Consider the following 16,789-nt stretch of genomic DNA (forward strand, 5'->3'; position numbering starts at 1 on the left):
ACTGAAATAAATAGTAAGAATGCAAGCAAGTGGGCACCTAGAGTGAGCAGGAACCAGCACACAGAGGATGTGACTATCAGATCTGGTCTGCTGCACGTGCTGTAAACACGGCAGTGCTGGAATTCTCCATGCAATACATGCCTGGAGCCAGAAATGCACTGCACGCATGTGCAGCATCCCACTGGGCTCTGGTTTATACCCACAGATCAGTGGTAGCCAGTCCTGGGTGGCCTGAGCTCCTGGCTCCTGGAACCTGGCTATATTTATCCCAGCTGATGTAGCCTGTCAAGTGTGCCCTGCTGCTGATAAGGTGCCGCAGCCACACAGGGGGGGATCCAGGGGGAGGAGCAGGATGGGGCTGCCACCCCGTGGGTCTTTAGGGGGTCTCCAAAGCCCTGCAGTGCCACTGCTGTGTGACTCACACCCTGCTCTCTAGATACAGCTGGGAGCTCCACCAGAAACCAAGGGAAGATGCCAGAGCCTGTAAAGAAAGCAGGTAAGGATCATAACTGACAGACAGAGCAGCTTGACAGGAAAAATGTGAGTGGATGATGTATTCCAGAGAAATCAGATGCCTCGAAGGAAAAAATAAATAGAAAATAAAATTTATTTTATTAAGTTATAAATCTAAGAGATATTGAGTGATCTTGAAGAGAAATCACTAACTGCTTTGATAACCCTCAGCCACAGAATTTTCTCAAGAGACTTTGGATGAGGAAAAAAATAGAGGTGAAACACATTTAATTCTCAGATGCTTTTGATTTCTCATTTCCTTTCCTAGTCACCTCTAGGATTCTGAAAAAAAAAAAAAATAAAGGCTTGTAGTCTCTCTTGGACAGTTAAATAGTATAAATCTCTCCTGCTTGTATTTTGGGGTTGAGGTTTTTTATCCCCTGACAATTTGTAGAAGTATTATTGGCAAAAATTGATGGTATTTATTGTGAATGAAATCTCTGTGAAAATGAAAGCAGCTGTTCAGAGGTCTTTCTATTTCTTTCAACCACTGACAATAGAACTCTAGGAAAAAAAGGCAACATTGCACTGTGAAGAATACATGGCAATTTCTTTTCCCTTGCCCTCCTTCATCCTTTCCCCTTGAGCCAGAAAAGAACTAGCCCTTTTCAGGAAGCCAAGGTCACAGAGCCACAGAGAAAAATGCCAGGAAAGTATTTCAGATTTATGAATGTTTTAATTTAAAATTTTCAAATAAGGAATCACTCAGGTGCTGCCCACATAGAGGAGGCCTAGAATGGGGTGCAAGGTGCAATGGATCTGGTGTTTTGAGGAGGAACAGAGCCCGGGGAGAAAAGGAAGAGGAGTTAACTTCAGGACACCTGCAGAGGGAGATCCCTCAGGAGCATTTTGCATCCACAAGTTTGGGAAAAAGAGCTGACAAAAGCTGAATTTATGATTGTTTGTCAAGTGTGAACATATTCAATAGTCAGGCCTGGAGAAACTTGTCCTAAATCTGGGATTATCCACTTTAGAGCTGTCAGTTCATTGATGCCAGTGCAGATCCAGAATCACCACTACAAGGTGCACGTGTTTTTAGTAATGGTTTTAGTTTCCAGAGTTAGCCAGTGCCAGCTGTGGAGACTTATTAAAAATGGCCTTCGTGTTTTGCAAAGGCCTGAGCAGCCATTGCTCTCCTCTTAGTTTGGCCACAATAACAAAAGAAGAACTTGTTAAGAACCTTCACTTGACCAAAATATTTGAAATTAGCCCCTACCAGAGGCAGACCCCTTACACACCCAGAGCCTCCCCCACTAGAACTGCCAAGCACCAAAGCATGGTTAACTCCAGCAAGATTCTTTGTGTTCCCTCTGTGTGACAACCCTAAAGCAACAGTGGTGTCAGCAATCCTTCTTCTGTATTACAAATATAACATCATTCCATGCTCCTAAGGCTGCCATTTCTAATGAAAGTAGATTTGCATATAAAAAAGAAATATATATTAGATCCTGTAATTGTAGACAAAAATTTAAAAATATAAGCTGCAAAGTTTCAGTAATCACCCGAAAAATGAGAAAATCATACTCATATTCTGCTTTTAAAGTCACACGATTTTTAAGTTTTATTGAAATGTTTAATTGTTGTGAATGCAGACAAAAAGAAATATACCAGAGCAGGCAAAATTTGACAGTGAAACCTTGGCATTATGACTTCTGATTTCTAATTCTTTAACTGCCTTTAAATTAACATTTTCATTCTCCGTGGGGGAGAGGCAATGTCCCTGTTTGTGAAGATGCCCACTTTTGCTGGCTAATGGTGAAGAGAAATTCTATCCCAATTATTTCTCCAGAGAAATCTAACAGGTGTCTAACATCACTAGTCCTACACAGTTCTTACGAACAAACCAGACCAAACACTGGGATTATCACAGCAGGGGGAGGAAAAGCTCTTGTTACACACTCTGACTGAGACACAGCCAGTCACATGCCCCACAAGTTTTAGAGAGGATCTTCTCAGTCTCCCAGGAGACACTAATCCCTTTGGTTTTCTATTTCATGTTGTTTATACAGTTCAAGCCATTCCAAGATGGGATAATGCTGAGCACCACCTCAGGAAGGCCAAATAACCATTGGGCAATTCATGCTGGGATAAATCCCAATTCCTGACTTTCACACACTATATAGCTGCATTTCTGAAGAGCCCAAAGAAGTCCCTGGTCTGTATTACTGAAATTTGTGCATCTGGTGTATAGGCAAAAGAGAATTCTTCATATCAAAGAATGATCAGAGACATTTTGCTTATATCTGCTGTTTTAACAGGGCTTTTAATGCCTGAAAAGAAACAAACAACAACCAAAACCCACCCAAAAATCCAAATAAACAAAAAAACCCCACCCACCAAAACCCCCCAAAAATCCCACCAAAAAAAATCAAAAATCATTGAATAAAACATTAAACTTAAAATGGTGTGGTGGAGTAGATTTTCCAACAAACATTCTTTCACTTTCAAATGTCCAACTAAAATACTTCAGGATAAAACATGTCCCTTCTTATTTCAAGAATGCCAAAAGAACTGTCCCAGCATTCCAGAAAATCTACACCGTCCACAAGAGAAACAGAACTTACAAGACCTGTAAGAGTTTAGTGTCAGAGCAAACAATCAAACTTTGAAAAGCACTTTTTGCAGGATTCTGTTGCAGAAACTTTATGTTCTTCTCCCTTTGAGTTAAACATTTCATAGTTTATCCTTGTTCAAAAGATAACTATTTGGAAAATTCTGATCATTTTTTAGTTCTGAAAATTCAGAAATGTTTAAAAAACCCCAACCATTTCCCTAACAATATTTTATGACATTAGGAGGAAATAGTTGACTTTTTAAACACCAAATTTAGTAGATAAATGGGACTTAATGGGAAGTGTGTGCTTTACTATAGCTGCAAAAGGAGAAGTCTCTATTACTCACCTTCTCTGAAAATCAGTCAGCTTTTACTCAGCTTTTATATTTTATAGATGGAGGAGTCTAGATTTTGCAGTTCTGATTAGGAAATTTCATCAAGAACTTACAAATAGCTTTTAAGTACACAGAAGCAATAATAATAATAATAATAATAATAATAATAATAATAATAATAATAATAATAATAATAATAATAATAATAATAATAATAATAATAATAAAATTTTGCATAGTGAAGAATAAACTGCAGAATTTTAGTTTGAATATGAGATCATTCTTTCACATTTGCAAGCACCTAGCAGAACGAACTTCAACAAACTTTTGCAACAAACTTTTATGCACTGCAGGAATGCAGAAAACCCCTAAATTCATACAGACTTAGTTTCCTCTTGTGTGAGTTAAGATTCCAAGCAAGCTGAGCACTGCTATGCCCCTTGTGCAGAAAGTGTGATGGATGCACAGAGAGCGAGGTGACTGATTAGTGAAACTATTCCTCGCCCGTTGCTCACGCTGCAGGAATTTGCAATCTCAGCTGCTGAAGTAGGCAAGGAATGATAAGATTGAGTCTTTCAATAGCTTCTGGATCATGGAATGATTAAGCTTGTAATTGCAAGAAGCCACTTAGGTCCTGACTGAGGAATGTGCAGCATCTTTATATAGTTCCTCAGAAAGGAATTTACAAGCTCCATTACTGAAGTCTGCTTATCCTCAGCTGGGCTTTTAACTCCATGGAAGAGCAAATGATATAGAAGCAAAACTAGACACCAAGTGCAAGCAAAGATCAATTTTCAACATGAAGTCTTAACAAATTAAAGAATTCCAAAAGCTAACACTGCTTTTGTAATATTACTTAAATATATCGACCAATGCATATTTTAGCACCAAATACAGAGAATGTGCAATAAGATAACTCAGCTTTGTGGGAGAAACCTCTGATTATTTTCTCTAATTTTACTCATCACAAATTTCTGCTGTAGTTTCTAGCAGCTGCATTCAACCAGATACATCAGATTCTCCTCAAGAATTTATACCTTTAACAGGTTTTATTTCAGAAAGGCAGAAATATCATCTGAAAATGTCATCTAACACACATTCTCCTCTACCACTCTATGTAGAAAACACATTTCTTGCTCACTTTCATTTCACATAGTTCACACATACTTTGAAATTCCAGTATTTCAGGAATAGTTTTTCAGCTGATGCTTGTGACTCTAAGCCAGATTATTTAGGCAATGTTGCTGGCAAATGAAATTATTTTGGTAATTTGAACATTATTTTACTGTACACCTTACCTCCATTTTTTTCTGACAAAAATGAAATAAGAATTGCTCCTCTAGCTTCTAATACCAATTTTTATTCTTATTAGAGATACAACAGTATTTAGCAGCTACCTCCTAACAATTTAATGCTGTACAAAGACAACAGAAAAACAGTCTCTGTCTGAAAAGACTCATAAAAGAAAAGCCCAATAAATAGATCAATAGTTAAACAAGAGAGCAAAGGAAAGAATTATTAGTACAGTAGATAGAAACCCTGCTAGTAGCCTAGCCATTTCTTGGGCTTTGCATAGGAGAGTATGAGAAAGACTTGAATCAAAATAGCAAACTTGTTTGATGATGGATGTTCGAAGGACATTGCTTCAAAGCAGGTCAGAAAGTAAAGGAGAAAGCATGAAGGTTCTAGTATCAAGATTTAATAAATGGCAGCAGAATAAAGGCAGAATACTAGTTTCGTTATTTTATTTAGGTGACTATTACAGAAAATTAGTTTTGGAACTGAAATTATTTCATTCTAGTTTAATTTGGCCCAAAGCAAATGTATTAATCTTTCTACATCCTCCTGATTGAAAGACCTACTAGTGAATTTTCAAAATGCAATCTGATCACAGATCTCCAAACAGAGGCTTTTATTACTGACCAGTTAAGCTGCAACTTGTGCAACATATTCAGTGTTATGGCTGTTGTTACATCTTCAGGTGTTTTGAGAGTTTTAGAGGATACAAGTTCTGGTAGCTGCAGCCTTAACCACCAAAAAGTTTCTGCAAGATAACTGCAGACCACATCCAGCTGTTTCCTCTTCTGCCTGGGGTAAAATCTGCTGGTTTATGTTACTCAGAAATTATGTGAGTGTGTTTGCATGACGGAAGCTAGGAGTGATTAGGAAGGCCTGGGTTATGAGAGGTGAGGTGCTGAAAAATGGGTTAGTGCAAAGTAGCCCTAGGCTCATTTTCTTTTATTAGCTTCACATCCCTCTTCTCTCCCTTTCATTAAATCCCCACTAAATGCCAATTCCATCCCCACTAAACACACAGAGCACCCTCAACACTTTCTGTCTCCATCAGCACTGGTAACTCCCATGGCTCTCTCTCTCCAGAAGTACCATGGTGTGCTGGTACTAAGGTCACTTTTCTCTCCCCCTGTGTGGCTGAACATAGCAGGAATCAGAGGTCACACAGTGGAGGCAGAGGACATCAGGTGCCCCAGCCCCATGGCTCCTAACTCATGGACACCTGGAGTCTGGATAAACACAGGACAGCAGCTGAAATCTCTCAGTGGCTGACAGACTAACATCACACAAGAGGTGTCACAGTCACTGGGTTTTCCACAGCCTCATGGTGGTGGTCATATTCAAGAGTGTTTGGAGTATGGGATGGATGTATAGAACTCAGAGGGCTGTATCTGGGTGGAAGCCAAACATTGTAGTGACAGAGACTGTCAGATGGAGAATGTGTTTCTGATAAAAGCAGGCAGGAGTGTGGTTCTCAGGACAGACCAGAAGTTTTGGACTGTGGTGCTTAGGAGGATTCCTAATGAGGAAATGTTTGAATTAGATAGGCATAACTGTATGAGAAAAAACCTTTGGTCAGCTTGGATTTACACGTCACTTAGAGCAGCAGCCACAATGAAGGGGTGGGGAAAAACTGAACTCTTTAACCTGTTAAGCAACCCTTTTTCTTCCCCAAAAGGAAAAAAATACAGTATTCTCTTCACATGCTTGTTAAGCAATCTCTCTTCTGCAGAAAAGTAATTTCCTGTAAAATCTCCAGCTCTACATCTTTAGTTTTCCTTTGCAAAAAAACCATTGAAAGATGAAAGAGAATACAGCTGGATAGAGAGAAGCCACTCTGGACACTGCCCTGACTGAATTGCAAGTACAGGAAAAAGACTCTTTTAAAACCAGAGTCTCCTTTACCAGTGAAAAAGTGGGTACACAACAGCTGTTCTTGAAGGCTTTTGTTGTCATGGGAGATTTTGGGCTTTTCCAATTCTGTACTTAGCAGAATTATTCACAATCATTTTAAGTTGGAACTAAAGTGAGTCTTTTGGCAGGAAAGAGGGGAGGGAATACAAGGAGTCTTACATAAAAACTTCTGCACAACTGTTTAGATTTCCTAAACCCAGAAATGTTATATAGTGGTAGAGATTTCTCACTGTGTTCTCACCAACAATTTTGTTCTTGTTGAGTCACCTACAAAGCAAATATAAGACACCTAATCACTTTACAGGGTGTGCAGCAGATCACAGAGTTACTTCCAAGTATGCATGTCATGAAACCCTGACACTGTAGGCTGGAACCTTTACAAATCACTTTGCTGTTAGGTAATTAATATATTTATAGATTCTTTTGTGCTTAAATAGAAGAGTGATGATAATAGCACTCAAAGACTGAAAACATGCCTCTTTGCTGCTTTGTCTGTAGAATGGTAGGGAAAGGAGCCAGCTAGCCAGGAGTGGAGTGGGTCCCAGAACTGACCTGTCTCCCCACTGTGCAGCAGCCTGGCCACCTTTACAGGTCTTTGGAATCCTGCATGCCCAGCCTGCTGTGCAGTAACTCTCCCGCAGTTATGCAGGACACACTGCACCAATGCACACCCTGCTGTGCTGTTTACAGAAGTGCAGGACAGTAGCTAGAGGTGTGCAGCTGGTAACAGGCAGCTGTAGGACTCTACAGCACAAAGCCCTGTATTCTACTATATTTTTAAAGAACTATTGCACCTATTAAGAACTATTTTAGAAAAAACCTCAATTATAAGCATGCAGGAACATTCCACTCCCAGGGGAAATTTCCCACACTTTCAACAGGGAGGAAAAGCATGCAGAAGAGTAAACCAGGAGATTTTTCAAGGCTTTTCAAGGCTCATTGAAAACTGAAATCATGTTTTCATCAGAAATATAAAATTGGGGGGGGCAGGAAGAAAAAGAAATTGAAAATATGTAATTTTGGTTTTTACATAATGAAGAAACGCAAAATTCAATCTTTACTAAATTCTAAAAGCGTTTGTAGTTCACATTTAAACTGATGCTTAAGAAGGTTCAAATCCCTTGCAAAACAATGCAAGAAGCATGAATTGTGTTATCAGATGAAATCTTTGCAGATGTAACTCTACTAAGGTCAACTAAATCAGGCAGTCTGAAGACATGCTACAGGAGTAGGGATTTTATAAAAAGAATAGATGGTTTTATTAATAATATACCATTTACATGAACTTAAGCACCTGTTTGAACATGAATAATAGTTTTTTTCTTTTAAAACACTTTCATGCCATGTTTCTTTCATTTTTATAAAGCAGAACTAAAAGTTCAGAGCTAATTATAACCATTGTTGTGTTGTTTGGAAGAGTTCCTGTGGCTGCCAGAGGAGTAGAGCTATAGACAATTTGCCACAGAGGTGACTGATAAAATTAGATGTGATGAAATTGCTAGTATTTTATAAAAATGTAGTTATATATATATTACAGGGGTGAGTCAATAGAAAGATGACAGAATGATGCACAAAAACCATGCAGTGTATGAATCAGAGTGTTAATTGCTGTTATTTTTACACTTCAACATAGCTCATGGCAATTAGCAAATGATAACATTTCATTAAGACAAAAAAACACGAGCATGAAATGAAAAACTTGATTCAATAAAGATGAAGAAATATAAATAAATAAATAAAACAGGTTAAAGAAATTAGTAAAACAAGTTACTTTACTGAATCCTAGTCTTGAGAGAGATTAGAATACTCATGGATCAAAATCATGGTACAATATTTGTTTACAGTTCCCTGTCTGCTGTGCTACTTCGATTGCATATGAAGTAAAACATCATTTGCTTTACATTTGTTCACCCCATATATTAATAATGTCATTAATTCTCCTTATAAGCTTCCTAAGTGTTCCTTGACACATTGAGTAAATATTTTAATCTACACCTTGAAAGTAATTAGAAAACTAATTGTTGTAGAGTGTTGTGTAGGCAAGTACTTCAACTTTTAATGCTGAAGTAAACTCTGGAACACAAACAACAATTGATATCATTTTAGCTGGAATGAAATTACAAGGGTCATCATAGGAATGTGAATTCCTTTCCACTAAAGCCTCGATCAGTCAAAACAGAAGGACTAAAGATGAACCATGAATTCTTGGTGGTGTACTAGGGCACAGGTTACTGCACAAACTGCAGTGTTGCTGAAGAGCAGACCCTGATCCTCTGTACCAGCTGTATTAAGCAGCTGTTAGGACAAAATCAATAATTCTAGATGGAAGTGCATGGCAAATTAATGTAGACAGCTAGATATGTAAGAATATATTCCATGCCAACTTGTCATCCAACAAAACACTCACTTATGACAAATCAGAGCTCAATATGGGGGAAAAGAAAGAGGAAGACAGAAAGTGAGGTGGTTTTGCTATCCATTCCACTTTCTTTCATGACAATGAGGAGGAGACATGACATCCCAGTGAGACACAGAACTTGATAAACTCAGAGACAATTCCACAGCTTCTCTGTGGAAAGTGTTGTAATTTATAACTTGCATGGGCAGATGGGAGAGAGAGGAGACAGCTGCTGCAGCCACAGCAGCTGACTACACCAGATATGCCACAACTGCAAAACAGATTTTAGTGAGCCCTCTCTCTTTTTTTAGTTTCTGCATTTACCAAGAAGCCAAAGACAACAGAGGTGACAGCCGGAAGCGCAGCTGTGTTTGAAGCAGAGACAGAAAAATCTGGCATCAAGGTGAAATGGCAGCGAGCTGGCACAGAAATCACTGAGAGTGAAAAATACCTCATCAAGACAGAAGGCAACAAGCATTCTCTGACAATTAATAACGTGGGAAAAGAAGACGATGTGACATATGCTGTAATAGCTGGAAGTTCCAAGGTCAAATTTGAACTCAAGGTCAAGGAGCCAGGTACATTCCCTATGCAATTCTGGTTTCATCACTATTTCCAGTACCCTATGTGGACTTCACAGACAAATCCTATTTTAACACTGTAGAATTTCTCTACCAGCAATACATCTGTTTTGCCCAATTGTTTGAAGCTGATAATTCACATTAAGCTGAGGAATACATTTCCAGTGGCTAAGACACCTCTTTCCAGGGGTCAGAAGTCCACAGAGAAGAGATCATAGGGGAAATGTCAATGTACATCTTCAGAATTCTGTCAAGCTTTTACACTTAACTACTGAAAAGCAAAGCAAAGCTAATCTAACCCTCACCCTGAACTAAATTAAGATGCCTGATCTTAGGACTGGAATTTTCTTATAATTATTTAATTTAAATATAAAATTGTAACAATTGACAAAACACAAGTTACACTGTAATGTTTCTAGAAGCTCATACATTCCTGCTACCAAAAATGCATATTTCAAGAGGGGCTTGAATATGAAGAGTAACCTTTGTATTATTGTGTATCTCCCATTATTACTACCTTTGTACACATTAAAAGACCAGTTACATGGAAGTTTCCTGGGAATAAATGTAGAGTCAAACTCCCTGGAATTTTCTCATGAAAAAGTATCTGAAGATGCTAAGGATAGATGAAATCACTCATTTTTTGAAATATTTTGACCTTCCAGATCCCTTTTCCCCCTCCAAAATTGTATCCTCTTACCACTTCTGTTATTTGACTTTTTGCTTTCCAACTTGATGAAAAGCCTCAAACTCAGATTTTTTATATCACTTCCTTTTCTTTGCTATCACTGTTTGTTCTAGCAACAAGATGGGACCTTGTGAGACCTTCTGGTCAGCTGAAAAGAAACAGAGGAAAGTTTAACATGATTCAAGGTGTCCTGCTCCATATGCAAAGACAGGGCATGACAGATTATGTGTGAGGGAAAATCCTGGTATGGATTAGGACACCTTGACAGCTGTCAGAGAATGCAGAAATATGGTCCTGCTGACCATCTCATCCTGAAAGCAAACTGGGCCTTATTGTACTCATTATATTTTCCTCATAGTCTCTCAGGGTAGTTCCATGCAGAGGCTGCTATAGGCTGAAAACTTGCAAAGAATGCTGTGGAGCATAGTGGAGTGGAGTTTGTAATGCCACAGAGTAACTGCACTGCCCATTATTGTTTGGAAGCAGCTCCACTACCTACAGAGAAAAAAATATCTTGCTGCAACTGATCTATTTCAAGAAATTCTACCTCCCTCCATCTGCTCCAGTTGCTCACTCCTACTCCATTTTCAGACAATTCTGTCTTCTCCATTGTGCCAAATGCATTTGCCTAAATTTGTCTCTGAGGTCATGGTTTAATTGAGAGGATACAAACTTCCATAAGCCAGGGGAAGACATTACAGATGGATTTCTAAAATACTTTATCCATATTGTTTACTAGCAGTGTCTAGAGCATTTTCCAAGCTGCAGACAGCAATAGCCTTTGTAACATTACATTCCAATAGCATTGTTAAACAAAATCTCCTGAATAAGCAAACTGTTTACAAATATAGTAATTACAGCATCTTTCATTACCTTTTCTGTTTAGAAACTGACAGTAGTTACTTTAGTTTACTAACATTTGCAACAAATATTAGCATTATTCATCAGCTGACAAGTTTCTACACATCAAGACTATAGAATTTTGAAAACCAGGCATCAGTTCTTTCTGAGCTCATCAAAGCAAAAAGCCTCATCATCCAGGTTCAGTGGGCCCCTTCTGCCTCCAGCACATCCTCTAGGCTCTAGGAAACAACAGCTAATTTCTCTGCATTTCCTAAAATATATTAAAGGCTGTTCTTTTGCAAAATTTCTTCAAAAAGAAAGAGGAAATAGACTTCTCTAATCTTGGCTTACATTCATTTCCAGAAAAGAGTGAGACAGTCACTCCTGCAGAAGCTGCTCCAGCCCCAGCTGCCTCAGAGTCACCTGCTCCACCAGCAGAAAGCAGCCAAAACACAGAAGGTAATAGGGAATTAACATTGACATCCAGTCTGGTTTATTAGCAGAAGGGAAGAACATCCACAGGGACTCCTTGCTGTGAGATAGAGACAGTAGGTGAAAGCAGATCATAAAGAATAAGGAATCTCAGAGGCAGAAGAAATCTACTGAGAAATTTTTAAATTAATTAACTAGTTCACTATATAGTTTGATGCAAAAAAAAAACCCCTAAATAGTAATTATGATGTCTATTTCAGTTTCATCTGCTGAGACAAAACCAGAAGAACCTCTGGACCCCATTGGGCTCTTTGTGGCACGACCACAGGATGGAGAAGTTACTGTTGGTGAGGGCATGTTAGTCAAGTGAAGTTTGCAAACTGTACCTGTTGCTTGACTATTGGCTCTCCAGGTACAGGTGACAGCAGTGATACAACAGATAAACATAATGCATAATCTTACTTTAATCTACTTCTCCTACAAGGTGGGAGCATCACCTTCACTGCCAAAGTAGCAGGTGAGAGCCTGCTGAAGAAGCCATCAGTGAAATGGTTCAAAGGGAAGTGGATGGACCTGGGAAGCAAAGTGGGGAAACATCTCCAGCTGCACGACAGTTATGATCGAAATACCAAGGTACAATTGGCAGAACAGGGCTCTCAGTCAGCTAGGTACTGATCTTTAATCTGAGGAAAACAAAACTAAAATGGGACTGTTTTGATGTTAAGGCACCCAAAGCAACACACAAGGCTATACCTACCCACAGAAGCCTGGGTTTCAACCACACAGACAAGAGACAAGCTCTACATACTCTTGCAAACTTTATCTATGGTGAAATGAGAAAACACCTGGAGGACTGGGGGAGCAGTTTTGCACTTTCTGCTGCAGGATTCCCTTCATCTTCCTCTCAAGAATCTTGGTATATTTAAGAGAAAACAATCAGACAGCAATTTAAGCATAGTATACCTTGGTCTTAGTAGGTCAATCATTCTGCTATTAGTGCTGAGATTGATTGCTCTCTTGCACAGTCTAGACTGCTTTGAGTAGCTGAGTAAGACCCATTTTTTACCAGAAATTTGTGCAAAGGTACCTGAGCAGAAACAGAGTCTGTACCACGACTTTGCTTCCTCTGTGGTACACGAACCACTACCACCCTCTCCTGGAGGGACCTGGACAGACTGGCTCACATGAGCCGCGCCTTTCGCTGAATTCTGGCATGTTCTGCATACCTTCTGGGAAGGGCTAAAACTGCTTCCTGAAAGCTTTATTCCTGTTCCCAGTGCCCATGCAATCAGTGTAGGCCCCAGCACAGTTTGCTAATACACCTTTGTATCGTCAGGAATGCCTGTACTGACAGCACTCTTCAGCTGTTTCTACTGAATTGGGGATTGTAGGAAATTTTTTGTTACAGTAATGAGTTGGACACTCATGAAGTTCTTAATTCATAGATCATTCTTTGTCTGTTTCTCTCCATGTATTCCCTCTCTCAGGTTTCACCATTTCATTTTCTAACTCAATTATTGTACCATTGGTGTCTCTTCTAGGTGTACACCTTTGAAATGGAAATCGTAGAAGCAAACATGACTTTTGCAGGAGGGTACAGATGTGAGGTGTCTACCAAGGACAAGTTTGATAGCTCTAATTTCAGCCTGACAGTCAATGGTAAGGTGAACTCCTTCCATCTGTTTTTTTAATCTTCCTGCCTTGTATTTTTTTCCTGTTCACCAGCAATTCTTTCTGGTACATAATGGTTACTAGACAAGCACAGACCTGAAGTATGGACCTGAAGATCTAGAGAGGAGAATGGGATTGAGATCATTAGAAATATCACGTGGTTGTCACTCTGGTCAGAACTGTGATGCTCATAAAGAAAGCACACACAAAGATGCAAAACTGCCCACCTTTTCTCTGACTTTATTCTGATTTCAGATTCATTCTTTCATGAAGTTTAATTCCACTAGAATAAAAGATAGGTTCATTCTTATTTTGGCAGAAGTTCAGTACTAAAAATGGATATTTGAAAAAGATAGATTTAGACATGTGGCACTATTGTCAATTCCTTTTTCCTTTCTATATAAATAACTTCAACTCTTACAGAAGCACCTTGTGAGATAAAGTTGCTTTAAGAGCAGATGACTCACTTAATGCATGGTGCCACCCTCACAAGTGCTATACTGAAAAGTTTATAAAAATTGAAAAGAAAGTACATTTCAACAGCAATTTGCCTTGAGTGTGGAAAAGTTTAAGCATGGATTGCCTGAAAGAGCTGAATGTTTGGACCATTTCTGGTTTCAGCAATTCTGTTGCAGGGGCTGCAACATTAACTTCTGTCCAGCTACCAGTGAACCTATTGTAAAGACAAAATTTTATCAAGTTATTTGATCCGCAGTGTTAATTTTTGTAGTTTCACTAGACAGGACTCATAGGACTTAGGAGCAGCAACTAAGAACAGTTTTTCTCCCAGCAGTAGCAGCACACCAATTTATACCAATAATGTAATAAAACTCTCTCTATACAACACCATCAATTAAGTTTCTGTACCTCCCTACATAGTTCCAGGAATTATCTCTGTCAGAGGATAGATTATAATTTAATTTTACTAATAGTATTCAGTTGATGTCCAGTTATATTCTCATTGGGGTTTAAATACTCTGTGAAGACACTATTGAAATAAAAATTTTGCAGCAGGAGAATTGACAAGCATGAGATAAGACAGTCCATCAGGCTCCAGGTTATTATGAAACATGAGGCAGAAATAAGTTATCAAAAAAACCTCTGGATGTTGAAAGCTAATTAGTGAAGGTTACTTAAAGATGATGTGTTAATCTTTCAATATGCAATTCATCACAAATTACAATATAAGAATTTATTTCTAAAAATGTCAGCAAAGGAAAACTTCAGAAATAGCAGCTTGTTTTTGCATTTTGTTGAGTTGCTTTCCTATTTTTCTTCATTACTTTTTGCCACATCAGAAGCACCTGTAAGTGGAGACTTGGACATTCGAGCTGCCTTCCGCCGCACGTGAGTACGCACAGCAGAAACCTGTCTGGATCTGGCCACACATCCTTGTGGCATTCATCACTTTCCCAGATAAAACTAGCTAAGAGCAAAGCTGTTGTACAAATAAACACAAACATACAGATGTCTACTAAGAAAATATTTCTATTAAAGTACTATACAACTCCTGGAAATCACCTCAGAGAGTTTGGACTTTGTACTAGTGTAATAATCATGCTTGCCTTCAATTAGGCAATCCATAATGTGTATTATTGTAACAAGAACTTCAGCACCTTTTTTCCAGGCCTGTAAAGAGCACTCCAGCTAGAGACCAATAGAGATGGAAAAGATATTGTTTGATGTTGGTCTTGATTTTGTCTGGCTTACACGTATGTTAGTACAAAGATTTGCATTTGCCAAAGAAGGAGAGTGGAGTTTGGTGTGAGCTCTGTCAGCAGCAGATGACTGATAACATTCCTGCAAGCATTTTGATTGTATCTGCTTTCATGTTCTATACCCATATCAGTTGAATGAAGACAATGACATTGTGAGTGGTGAAAACTCAGGTATATGTAGTCTTAGATATTAAAGACTGGTGTTGAAAAGGCCAATCTCCCCCCATCTCTAATACTTTCTAATGTCTCTCTTAATGGAATAATGTTCCCTTCTGTTAGTAAGATTCACAAAATTGGTTGGATTTTTTCTGATGTTAGACATTAATGTGTGCTCTCTTCTTCTTTCATGTAATAATAAATTAGTTTCTATTTTAGTTTTTTAAAGTATTTTTGGAAAGTTACTAGCCCAAGAATATTCTGACATCTATTTCTCTAGAGGGCACAAATCATCTGTGGCGACTCTTTAAGTATTGCTCTATAAGTCGTATTCTCATATGAGGATTTTTCTAACATTTATCACAAAGAATTAAACAAGGCTAGCAGAATTTGTCTGCAGTTAAGTCCATCTGTGGGTTGCCCACCAACCTCACTGTAAAACAGTGGCCACTCAGTGCACAAGTGCATTGTGTTATTTCCCTGCAGTGGAAGGAGAGTTTCTCTTCTTGTTAGCACAATTAAAAGAATTCCAAATCAGTTCGAAGGGAGTGCAGGGTGAGCAGCTTCAGGCTGTTCAGATTGTCAGTTCCTCCTGTAAGAATGAAGCCAGATTTTGAACTGAACTGTTTAAATCTGAAGCTTTGTCTTTGATACCCCCACTCAGGAGCCTAGCAGGAGGGGGGAGACGGATGACTTCAGCCTTTCTCAGGTAGTCACTGACTGTGTCAGCAGACAACTTCAGCCTTACAATGAACTGTCTCTCTCTGCTTAGGAAAATCAAAAAAATAAAGCCCACAGAATTAAGATGCAGCTTAAGTTTCAAATAAGTCCCTCTTTATAATGTGTGGTATTTACATGAGATTAATATCTATGAATAAGAAGTAATGTAAGAAAAAAAAAAGAAAAATAAAAAAGATAAAACATAAGAATATAAAAGGATAGATAAAAACAGATAAATAAAGAAAGAGTAGCTTGGTAGTTCAGTGAGAGGCAGATTCATCTAGAGAAAACGCATGTGTTTGGCAAGTGACATCTTCTCACCCTTGTCAGAAGAAAAAAAGTAACTTTAAATTACATGCATGTCTGCCCTCTCTGTTTTACATGTTTTCCTCTCTATTGAGCACATTTTGACTAAAATTGCTGTTGCTCACAGAAATGTATCAACACAACTGAAAATCTGCTGTTTCCTGGCACGCTCCTCATCATATTATCGTTAAATTGTTCACTCTGTGCCTTTTGCTCCTAATGTTTTCTACTATAGCAAGAGCAGGCATTCTGAGATTAGACTTAACTATATGCATGTTAAAGCAATTATTAGTCTTATTCTTCAAAAAATCTAAACTTTGATTGCTGGTCTTTCCTGAAACTTTAACTGCCACTTGTGAAACAATAAGGTGAATAGTTATTCTCCTAGCTGTAGACCTGATTTACTGAATATTTGGTCACAGGAAATCCTTCCAAATTTGGGATTACAATAGTTATTTTAATGTACATTTTATGCCGAAGGGCCAAAACCACAATTCTCTTTCTAAGCCTTATACCCAGGAAATTATTCTTTCCAGTACTGTACTATTCTGAAAGTAACCAAAAGATGTAAAAACAGTATTTTCTTAAAGAAAAGATCTCTTCTCACAGCATATTTCAAATTACACAGACTCTAAATTGTTATTTAACCTTATATTGTCCAGCAGCA

General features: G+C 38.4%; 1 protein-coding gene across 1 annotated transcript in view; it reads left to right on the forward strand.

Moving 5' to 3' along the window:
• Positions 1-471: 471 nt before the first annotated feature.
• The window catches only part of MYBPC3 (myosin binding protein C3), a 59,024-nt gene continuing 42,706 nt past the window's right edge, over positions 472-16,789 (forward strand). The window contains exons 1-8 of the mRNA XM_018907766.3: positions 472-496; positions 9,319-9,585; positions 11,483-11,578; positions 11,812-11,898; positions 12,036-12,184; positions 13,093-13,210; positions 14,521-14,569; positions 15,761-15,805. Of these exons, the coding sequence (XP_018763311.1) occupies positions 472-496; positions 9,319-9,585; positions 11,483-11,578; positions 11,812-11,898; positions 12,036-12,184; positions 13,093-13,210; positions 14,521-14,569; positions 15,761-15,805 (836 nt within the window). The remainder of the gene's footprint in view (positions 497-9,318; positions 9,586-11,482; positions 11,579-11,811; positions 11,899-12,035; positions 12,185-13,092; positions 13,211-14,520; positions 14,570-15,760; positions 15,806-16,789) is intronic.

This window comes from Serinus canaria, chromosome 5 (genome assembly GCF_022539315.1).
Source record: "Serinus canaria isolate serCan28SL12 chromosome 5, serCan2020, whole genome shotgun sequence".
Classification (NCBI taxonomy): Eukaryota; Metazoa; Chordata; class Aves; order Passeriformes; family Fringillidae; genus Serinus; species Serinus canaria.